At 39.5% G+C, this 11,641-nt stretch overlaps 1 protein-coding gene across 6 annotated transcripts in view; it reads right to left on the bottom strand.

The window, feature by feature from the left end:
* The window catches only part of LOC114155726 (uncharacterized), a 274,038-nt gene that overhangs the window by 153,545 nt on the left and 108,852 nt on the right, over window positions 1–11,641 (bottom strand). For all 6 annotated transcript variants that reach the window (XR_003597813.1, XR_003597811.1, XM_028035761.1 and 3 more), the window contains 3 exons: window positions 630–715; window positions 396–516; window positions 13–312 (listed from right to left, as the gene is read on the bottom strand). Coding sequence is in view for 4 of the 6 variants with exons in the window: in XM_028035761.1 (XP_027891562.1) it covers window positions 13–312; window positions 396–516; window positions 630–715 (507 nt within the window). In the remaining 2 variants the exon portion in view is untranslated. The remainder of the gene's footprint in view (window positions 1–12; window positions 313–395; window positions 517–629; window positions 716–11,641) is intronic.

Raw genomic sequence — 11,641 nt, 5'->3', positions numbered from 1 at the left:
TTGACAGCAGACCTTAATATCTTTCAGGATGTTGGTGCTGGCCAGGCTGAAGCCAGTAATATCTTTGGATTGTCTCAGATAGCGGTCCAGGCGGTCATTAAAGTCCACCAGGTGGTTTTCTGTTGAATCAATCTGTCTGAGGGCAGCACCCAGTGAGCTGCCTCTCCTCTGAAGGTCCATCTGTTGGCTGCGCCAGAGCGCCAGCAGCTCTGCCCTCTCTTGCTCCAGCGAAGAGTCCCCTCTCAGTTGGGAAAAGTGGGAACACTGGTTTGCATACTCAGACCACAGTAACTCGGTCTCCTGTCTCAAAAACTGTGGAGGGAAATAGCTCAAGTCAATTTCCTTAGCTCATCACTGTGATTGGTCTGTTTGTTTTGTCATTTTCTGACATGTACCTGTATTTCTTGGAGTCGTGTATGCAGGGCTTTCAGGGAGATTAAGTCAGAAGGAACATCCCTAAAGTTCTGTTCATTTTTAGCCAGATGGGCTTGCAGAGTTCTTTTGCAAGTTTCATATCTGAAAATTCCATGAGATGAAATAAAAAAATGATCTAAATACTACTGTATCAAAATCTGCAATATAGTCAAATCAAAATCATTTTAGCGCTGAAAAAGTGTGATGTATTGTACCTTTCTAAAGCGATCTCTTCCACAGATGCTTGCTTCTCAATGTCCGTCTTCTTCTCAACCGTTTTCTGAACTATAACCTGGGACACCTGCACCACAATGATAAAATGACATGTCTTATCTGTTGTACCTCAATTAATATTTCTTGAGCGGAGTTTAAGCAAGACATTTTTGTTGTCCATCATTTTGATTGATGGTGTCACTAAATTAATTAATATTCAACAAGTAGAAAAGAGGCTGCAGATTCCATCACAGATAAAACAAATAAACACATCTAGCTTTGCCTCCACAGCAAGGCCAGCCCAAGGCACAAGCAAACTAAGCAGGGCCACTCAGGGGGCCCCTCAGTGGAACTGATTTTATTTATTTTTTTAGTAATAATTTCTGTCGTTATATCAAAAATACACAATTTCACCATGAAGTGATTTGTTTTTACAATAATATATATTTGATAAAGTATGTAGAAATGATTATTTTATTGATAAAAAGGAACAAAATAAATTGCTCTTGGGGTGGGCTGTACAGTGGTAGAGCTGTTGCCATGCAGCAAGAAGGTCCTGGGTTCGATTCCCGGCCCAGGGTCTTTTTGCATGTTCTCCCTGTGCTTGCGTGGGTTCTCTCCGGGTACTCCGGCTTCCTCCCACAGTCCAAAATCATGACTGTTAGGTTAATTGGTCTTTCTAAATTCTCCATAGGTGTGAGTGTGTGTGTACATGGTTGTGTGTCCTGTCTGTTTCTGTGTTGCCCTGCGACAGAGTGGCGACCTGTCCAGGTTGACCCCGCCTCTTGCCCAGAATGTTAGCTGGAGATAGGCACCAGCACCCCTCCCGACCCCACTAAGGGACAAAGATGTACAGAAAATGGATGGATGGATGGATGCTCCTGTGGCCATGGTAGGTACCGCACAATTCGCAGGTAACATGAGCTGCCCGTGCAACGTGCTGAGCACATCCTATGTGGTCATGTGCTGACATCAAATCCCCACCCTCTCAGAATTAGAAGTCGCTTTTTTCTTGAAAAGTTCCATCTCTGACCCTCTTGACTTAATTGACATGATATTGTGTCAGGTCTTTAGCACAAATATATTTCACTGTAGGGTATGGCCATGGCAATATTGCAAAGTAAGACATGCCATTATGTTTGGCTTTAAATTCCACAGATTCCAACTGAGATATATTAAACTCACTAAGATTAATCCTAATCCAAAGAATGCAGCCTAATATCTTGAAATCTGGACCAAATCCTTAAGGCTCCATAACAGTCACCCAAAGGTTTACGCACATGCACCAGCTCTGGGTCGGGCTGGGATTATGAGCCTGTCTGAGACCTGCAAAAAGGCTTTTTTTCAGGACCCAGATATGGTCCGTGTCTGGACCAAATAGAATAGAATAGAATAGAATAGAATACACTTTATTGATCCCTAAGGGGAAATTGTTTATTTGTTGAAAGCTACTCCATCTTAGGTAATAAATACAGAGTGTGTAAAATACAGTATATATATACCTAAGTGTGATAAGTTAAAAATAACTAGATATAAACAAATAAATAAATAACAAGTAATCACATGCAATATATTAATCAATATGTAAAATATAAATGAGCACAGAAAAAAATATAATCAATTAGTACAGCCTTGGGCATTGTAAAGCCTGATGGCAACTGCAGTGGTGCAAAAAGAGGGTATGCAGTGAATGCAATGCATAGGGGCGCTGCACTAAAGGGGGCACAAAAACGATGTGGGGAATTTTTTTTCTAGTCAGCTTTTTAAGTACTTAACAGCTATTTGTGTATGAAATGATCAATAACAGAGGAACAGCACTGATTAGGTGTCCCTCCCCTCCTGCCAGCCGCTCTCCCCTCCCATACGGTAGCTTGGGCAACGTCCTTCTGTTAGGGTTAGGGTAACAGCGGCTCTTTGGCTCAAATATATTAAATGATGAAATATTGCACATTTTTATTCTTTTTTATTGCCCTCTAGGCAGCAATTTATTCACATATATGTACATTTATTATTATTGGTACTTTAATTAAAAATGAGTTGTACAAGTTTATGCCGTTGGGGTGGGGGGGTGGGAGGGATGCCAATGACATGTTCGCATACACCTCAGAAAGTATGTAGTTGCGCCCCTGATTACCAGGGGTCAAAGTTCGCCTACTCGCCATGAAACACAAAACTGTTATATCTTCTACACAAAAACTCACAGAGGCACCAAACTTTCAGTGTTTGATCATCATCAGATTACCTACAATACCCATTGGTCAAATTATTACATCGCTTAAGCCACGCCCCCTGAGAACAGGAAGTGTCATGTTTGGAAGTGTCAACAATCTCTATCTGACCCCTTTGACCTCATCAACATGAGTCTGTGTCCAGAGACACAAGACATGTTGGTGTGATGTGGATTCCAACCCTGATTGGTTCTGATGGAGCAGGTGGGCGTGGCAGCGTGGCAAAGTGACCTGTAACGTCATTGCCATACGTTTGGCTCTCAATTCCAGAGTTTTGAGCCGAGCTGCACCAAACTCACTAGGGTACATCCCTGTCCACCCCCAGAAAAGAATCCGCAAGAATCGTTGGTGGGCGTGGCCTAATTTCTCTACAGCACCTCCTAGAATATTTTAAATGATCAGCCCCAAGTCATGCTTTAGCCCAGAATTATGAAACTTGGTACACGTGTAACTTGTCAGGACCTACAAAAAAGTCTCTTGGAGCCATGGTCCAAACCCAACAAGATGTCGGCCATTTTGGATCAAAGCCATCATGTTCTCTTTTTCATGTCGTATCTGATCAAACTCATCTTACAGCTTTTGAGATACAGACTTCAAAATCACTCAGCACAGTCTTGAGGCATTGAAGGTGCAAAGTTATAAAAAGATTTCTCGTACATCAAAGCATGTGAGAGTGGCTAAGTGTCAAACTTTGACTATTCGCCATGAAACATCAAGGTTCAATAACTTCCACATGCAAGGTCACAGCTGCATCAGACTTCCTATGTCTCTCTACAGACCAGTCCTGATTACATTGTCAAGTTCAATTGATGACATCACCTTAGCCCCGCCGACTTCCGACAGGAAGTCACCTGTTTTTTCTACTGTATATCTTACTTTTACTCGATGATTCATATGGGTTTAATTCTATGCCACCTGACATAAAATGACATGATGAACTCTGTCAATGCTGGCTGAACTGTGTGGGCGTGGCCAAATGGTGAATTTCAATCCCTCGCCATAACCATACGGTCGTCTCTAAATCATACATGCTTCATCCGATTTGCACCAAACTGGATATGCATGACCTTTGTTCACCTCTAAAGAGCTTAATAGCATTAAATTGTAATTGGACTCCTCAGTGCCCCCTAGGTTAATCCATCAGCAATATCTTCTTGCTACATGAAACAATCTGCACCAGATTTTTGTGCGTCGTTGGCTAGCGCTGCCAAATGCATTGATGTGTATCACCTGGCAGATGGGTGTGGGAACGGCACGAGAGCATCTGCGTTGGCAAGAATGCGGCGATGCTGGAACCCCCGCGGTCACCAATAGGCCGGAGTGGCGCTGAGCTGCAAGGGCCGCCCAACGCCGCTTGTGGCTTTAATTTAATCTTCTTTTTGTTCAAAATGTATGCCTAAAAAATGCGATATTTTGCCTAAGTCCTTCATGTTAAACTTTGATTTCATTGCTTCTTTGAAACCTCAATGCTGCTAGCAGCAATGATCAAGTCATCCACCCAAATGAGCACGATAACCGTGTCATTTTCTGTTTGTTTTCTGTATACACAATGATCAACTAGGTTGCTTTCAAAGTTGTTTTGTGCTAGATGATCGTTCAGGAGTTTGTACCAATTTCTCCCTGATTGTTTTACTCCATACAGGAATTTCTTTCATTTGTACACACATTTATGTCCTGTTTCTGTTTGTTGTTCAAATCCCTCAGGCTGTTCCAAGCAAATTTCTTCCGCAATTGGGGCATGCAAATAAGCTGTTTTGACATCCATCTGATGTACTTTAAGGTTGTTCCGAACTGCTATCTGCATTAATGCTCACACTGATGTTATGTTAGCTGTTGGAGCAAAAGTTTCATAGGAGTCTATACCTTCTTTTTGGCTCTAGCCTTTTGCTACATACCTAGCTTTGAAACTCTATTTTCCTTCATTTTCTTTGAGTGTATTGTTAAGGAAAAATGATTATTTTTAGTGCTTAATACAGTTAATCTTACGACATGTGTAAAAGGTATATTCAGCACTCTTATTTGGAATAGTTTTCTGTTGAGCATTTGGGATTGAGCAGATGAGCAGGCATTCAGACAGGCAGGAGCCTCCCCACTGTGAGGCCGGGCCATAGGAGGCCATAAAATTAGCATTCCCGGCAGGGCAGAGAGACTTTAGATTTCACAGGTATCTGTGAAGTCTTATCTCAGGATCGTTCTGTACTCAGAATGACCGTGGGAGCCACGGGGGGTCAGAGTGCAGCGATGCGTTCTTTGTCTCGCTAGAAGACAGATGGCCCTTTGATCTTTGCGTAGATCAGGGGGAGTTCCAAGTTTCTCCGAGTGCTTAAGGGAGTTTCCAGTTGGTCAACAGGAGGAACGCCTTGAGTGCATAAATTAAATAGAGAAACACCTCTTTACTATAAGATTTCGTGTCAGGAGAAAAAATACAGAGAGCGGCCACCATTTTGCCTTTTTTGCATCGGCTCTCTCCAAAGACGCGTCTTTGCCTTTTTGTTTGTCTTTGTTTTGTGTTTGTCTGTCTTCCCCTTGTCTGTCTTTATTTTTATGAGAAAAATGCATATCTCTGTTGCTCTGCAGTTTTGTTGTTCATTGCTTTGTATGGAATTAAACTCTGTGATCTGTGACGTCAACGCGCTTTGTTGTTGTTTCACTTTAGCAGCACGCCGCCGCCTGCTGAGGATCCGGGAAGATTAAGGAGGAAAGAGCCAAACGTTTTGTCCAAAGTTAACATTAAATTATCCTCTTTTTTAATAGTATATACCCACTTCCCTCCAACTGTGTGCGTTCCTCTGGTAGAACACTCAGTTCAAATGTTTTGTTTTCTTAAAGCGAGTCAATTTCATCCCTCATTACCTGTCTCCACCTGTCTGCCTGTGGTGACTTCTGAGCCTCACTGAAAGTTTGAGGGATACCAAACACAGCCCTGTAACAATGATCAACAGTTATTTGTGTTGCATCTTTAGTTTTAGGATCTAATTGGTAATCTTCAAGTATTTTCAGGGCCTTTTCTCTCCTTTCGGATAACGATCGATTTGCTTTGTTTGAGTTTGATCATTAATTTCAACCCCAGTGAGATAATCTGGAAACTCTGCATTTAGTTTCCTGAAGAGTAACTTCCTCTTTGTCACTTGGGGTGACAAATTCAAATACCCACATGTTTGAAAGATTAGGCTTTCTTCTTGTCCTCAAGAAATATGGGGTGTTTTTGGTTCTGTTACTATAACATCTGTTGCGAATGTGGGCAGCACACTGAAGAGCATATGGTCACAGGTAAGCCTTTTTCTGATAACATACACCTTCCCATTTCAAAGAGCTTTCTCCACCTCTCTGCTTTTCCGTTTTGGTGTGGGGAGTACAGTGATGACGTTTCATGTCTAATGCCTTTATTTCTGAGTAGTGTTTGAAAATCATTACATGTGTACTCGGACCCATTGTCTGACCTAAAACACAACATTACCATAGGGTGCACAGTATGTGAGAAATTGCTTTGTTTCTTTAGTCACATCACTTTTGATTTTCAGAAAATAGTCTGCAATAGATCCTGAGAAGTCATCAGTAAAGGAAATAGCATACCTGTGTCCTTCTAAGCCTATAAGGTCAATAGGTCCTGATAGGTCAGTATGAACCAACTCTAGTGGCTTGCTCGTTTTAACATCTGACTCTTTGTTTCTGCTGTTGATAAATTTTCCTTCTGTACAGATGTTACACTCCATTTTACTGTTGTCAATGACTTTCATTCCCTCTACTACATTTTGTAATTTCATATCAGCCATGTTACAGTGTCCTAATATTTCATGCCATGTTTTCAGATCACAAGCTATCACTTTAGATCACTTTATCTCTGTTCATCATGTCATTTAAGTTTTCCTCAATGGATCCTTCATTACTGCTTTTCATCCTCAAGTAATACAGTTTCTCATGTACCTCAATAGGGAACACAGAATTATTCCATTAAGCTTGTTGTTGTCAGGCACAAGATTCCAGCTGACTTTGAATACCATGGTCTGGTCTTCCTCATGGTTGTCCTGCATGTCTGAAGTCTGCTTGGCATCATCTTTCCATTTCGATCTTTTTCTGCATGTCTCGTCACTATGGGTTGTACTTCTGTGGTAGCTGCACCATTTTGGCGCGGTCTTTTGGCATCAGTCTCTTGCCATGTGCCCGCACTGTCCGCAGTTGTAGCAGTTTACAGTTGTCATGTCCACTTTCATTACATTATCTGACTTCGGTTTGCTTTCAAACGTTTCTGTCTCTTCATAGCTTAGAAGTCTGCTCTTAAACTGTGTGAAGCTCAAGTCTTCACTGCTCTGTGTTGTGTGAATAGCAAAAGGCTTATATGATCCTGGGAGTCCCTTCAGAATCCTCGCTATTATTAGTCCATCATTAATAACCTCTTTTGCATTTTTCTGCATTTTTTCCTCTCTTGATGAATAATAAATCCATCAAGTTTGAAAACATGTGCTCAATGTTTGCCAAATTTATGAGGGGGGAACCATATATTTTAGTTGTCTGAAATAATCTGTACCCCCTCTATTTCATAGGAACAAATTAAATTACCAGGAAATCTTCAACTGTGCTAATTCCTCTCATAATCAACAACAAATCATGTGATTTTGGTAACTTTTACTTCTTAGTTGCCAAAGTTATGGGGGGGAACAACATATTTTAGTTATTTTAGCTGCCCGAAACAATCTGCCCCCCACACCCCCCTTGCCCACCCTCAATTTCAAAGGAACAAATTAATTTACCAGCAAGTTTTTAACTGTGGGTAGGGTTAGGGAAACTGTTGTTCATCATTTGCCAAAGTTAAAGGGGGGAACCATATATTTTAGCTGGATTAAATAACCTATTCTTTGTAGGGGAAACAGATTATTTCAGGTGGCTAAATATTTGGTTACGCCCTCATAACTCTGGCAAATAAACAGCAGATTTTACAAAAATAACAGGACTTATTGTTGATAAATTGGGGAATAAACACAGTTAAAGACTTGTTGGTAAATTAATTTGTTCCTATGTTATAGAGGGAGAAGAGAGCTAAAATAGAGTATGTGTTGTTCCCCCCTCATATCTTTGGCAAATAAAAAGCAAATGTTACCAAAATAACAGGATTTATTGTTGATGAAGAGAGGAAAAAGAACATTTTTCCTCTCCACAAAATGAATTTGTTCCCTTGTTATGCAGGGGGAGCTGATTATTTCAGGCAGCTAAAATATGCGTGTCCCCCCTCATAACTTTGTCAAAACACCTGTAAGTGTTTTCAAACTTGCAGGATTTATTGGTGATGAAGAGAGGAATAAGCACAGTTAAAAAGTTTGTGAAAAAATATTTAGCTCCCCTTTTGTTTAGGTGGAACATATTATTTCAGGCAGCTAAAATATCTGGTTCCCCCTTTAACTTTGATTAATAATGAGCAACATTTTCAAAAATCACAGGATTTGTTGTTGATGAAGAGAGGAACAAGCATGGTTAAAGACTTGCTAGTAAATTAATTAGCTCCCATGTTATAGGGGGAAACAGATTATTTCAGGTGGGTAAAATATTTGGTTCCCCACTCATAACTTTGGCAAGTAATGGACAAATGTTTTCAAACTTACATGATTTATTGTTGATGAGAAGATTAAACACTACTAAATACTTGCAGATAAGTTAATTTGAATTTGTTCCCATGGGGAACAAATAATGATTTGAACCAATTATTTTACCCACCTGAAATGTCAGGTGGGTAAAATAATTGGTTCTCCCCTCATAACTTTGGCAAAAAAAGGAAATGTTATAATATTTACAAGATTTGTTTTCATGAAAAGAAGATTAAACACAGTGAAGGACTTGCAGGTAAATTATATTTTTTCCATGTTATACAGGGTGTGGGGGAACAGATTATTTCAGGTGACTAAAATATATGGTTGCCCCCAAGTAACTTTGGCAAATAAAGAGTAAATATTACCAAATATCTGGTCTTGTGCGAAATTCTGCTCCGCTGTGAAAATCTGATCTCCCTGTGTCGGGAGCGTGCACTGCAGCCAAAGAGGATCCATTCATTTTTGCTCTGATCGATTTCTCGGTAAAACAACTCATTTACTTTTGTCACTTAAACCCTATTTTTGTCACTTAAACCTGACAGAAAAAGTCAGTTACTGTGTGTATTTATAAGTTTTCTTTGCTAATATAAGAGGAGGGAAGCCTGCTGATGGCAGGGCACAAATATGGAACTTCCTGAAAAGATGCGAGGGTAGGCTTTTTGTAAAATCCCGTTCTAATGTTAAATATGACAGATTACTGAATAAAAGAAATTTCCAGTTGCTAATTTTTGGTGGCTCAAACATGCTATCACACATAACAATCACTAAGAATTTGAAAATGGTTGGTCTTTACTTGCCAAAGTTAAGGTGGGGGGGTGATACTTCAGCTGCCTGAAATAATCTGTTCCCCATCCATCTGATAGGAACAAATTAATTTAACTGTGCTTATTCCTCCTCTCATCAACAATAAATTCTGAAGATTTGGTAGCATTTACTCTTTATTTGCCAAAGTTATGAGGGAGAAAACCACATACTTTAGCTGCCAGAAATAAAATGTTCGCGCTCCATAATAGGGGAACAAATTAATTTACTAGTAAGTCTTTAACTGTTCTTATTCCTCTCTTCATCAAAAATAAATCCTGTGATTTTGGTAACATTTGCTTTTTATTTGCCACAATTTTGAGGGGGGAACAACACATATATGCTATTTTAGCTGCCTGAAAGAATCCATTTCCCCTACATTTCATAGGAACAAATTCATTTTCCAGCAAGTCTTTAACTGTGCTTATTCATGTCATTATCAACACCAAATCATGTGATTTTGGTAATATTTGCTCTTGATTTTGATTTACCAAAGTTATGAGGGGTGGAACCAAATATTTTAGCCACCTGAAATAATCTGTTCCCCCTCCATAACATGGGAATAAGTGTGCTTATTCCTCTTTTCCCTAACAACAAATCATGTAAATATTGTAACATTTGCTCAGTATTTACCAGTTGATAGTGGGGAACCATATATTTTAGCTGCCTGAAATAATCTGTTCCCCCTCTATAACATAGGAACTAATTAATTTACCAGCAAGTCTTTCACTGTGTTTATTCCTCTCATCATCAAAAGCAAATTCTCTATATTTGGTAACATTTTCTCATTATTTGCCAAAGTTAAAAGGGGGGAGCCATATATTTTAACTTCCATGTTATGGAGGGGGAACAGTTAAAAAAAAATTCAAATTAAAAACACACGCACACAAAAAAAGAAAAATCAAACTCAAAAAGGGCACGAGGGGCATCAAGGATAAAAGGGGCAAGGGCTCAAGTCTCCACCGCCCCTCCCCCCCTTCTGCACATGCCTGATTAAGTCCACAAGCAGCAAAATGAGTAAGAAATGGATCAGAACTCATTGGAAAGTTTCTTTGCAAAGGGAAAAGGCCCAGAGAAGAGACAGGAGAATAGATTTATCCCGGTAGTGGACTCCCACATTTGCACTGCATGATATGTGGCGACCTACTCGCTAATGAGGCAATGAAGCCTTCAAACTGCTTTGCCACATAGAGACCAAGCACCAAAGTGTGCATAAGCAACATTTCGACAACAGGTTTGATCGGTTCGTGTGTCCAGCCACATGGCAGGAGCAACACACCAGACACAAACCGATTCCAGAAGAAAATCCCGTAAAACCCCCAACATACCATACATGAATCTAGAATAAACAAACACAGATGACGACGTAGAAGCAATAGCAACAGTTTGTGGACTAATTTTAAGTGGTATGTTCATTGTGTGTGTTCATCAAAGCCAATATAAAAATGTATTTATCAGAATCAGTTGTATCAAATGGGTTGGGGTTAGGGTTAGGGTAGGGTTAACCCTAAACCCATTGTGCCCCAAAACAATTAAAAAATCACATCAAAAAGTTTGAAATGTTGTCTTCAATGTTTTTTTGATTCCTAATAATAATAGTGGGTGAGAGAGAATGTGTCAGTAACATTCATTAACTTAAAATGCTTTGTAGAACAGCACTTTATGAAGTTTGGTCCATTTACAGGTACTTGTATTAGCTTTAGCCACATTCAATATGGCTGACGCTATGGCTTATTGCGGCAACACTACGTTTTGCTGGTTCAAAAGCACAACGTAGTGCTGTCAAATTAGGGATTTCTCAGATTTCCCACTGGTACATATCTCTTCCAACGTGTTTTTGTCATCTGTAATTGTGCTACGTTAATGTTGTGTTTTTCAATTTGTTGAAGTGGTTTGCACTTCAGGGCCACCGTATTTCAATTGACTTAACATAAAGTGAATCATGTTTTAAACCAGTCATGGCATATTGTATGAATGTTGTAGCTATGAATATGTATATACCTACAAAAACCGATTTAACTATTTTCAGATGTCTTTATTTTTCTAACCCCGCTTTCAACAATAACAAAATATTTCAACCTGCTCTGCCTGACAATTACACATTGTCAATTAATTACATATAAAAAATATTATGGATTTTTTTTACTATAATTCTAAAATAAACACTACTGTTTTATTAAAAATAAAACTAATACTGATGTATTAATGATCATTTAAACTCCACAATAAACCACAATATTCCACTAAAAACACAGTAGAAAATTGAATAAATCAAAATATACTGTTTCCCCATGGCAGTCTCAGGAGATGATTGTGGAGAAACTGTGATTCTGATCTCTGGTCTTCTGATCTCTATGTGTCTGCAGAGTTTTTCCCCTGATCCTTTTTGTCTCATGTCAAACAGTC

This window comes from Xiphophorus couchianus, chromosome 13 (assembly GCF_001444195.1).
Source record: "Xiphophorus couchianus chromosome 13, X_couchianus-1.0, whole genome shotgun sequence".
NCBI lineage: Eukaryota > Metazoa > Chordata > Actinopteri > Cyprinodontiformes > Poeciliidae > Xiphophorus > Xiphophorus couchianus.
Note: the sequence above shows the minus strand (reverse complement) of the source record. Positions and strands in the feature narration are given on the sequence as shown.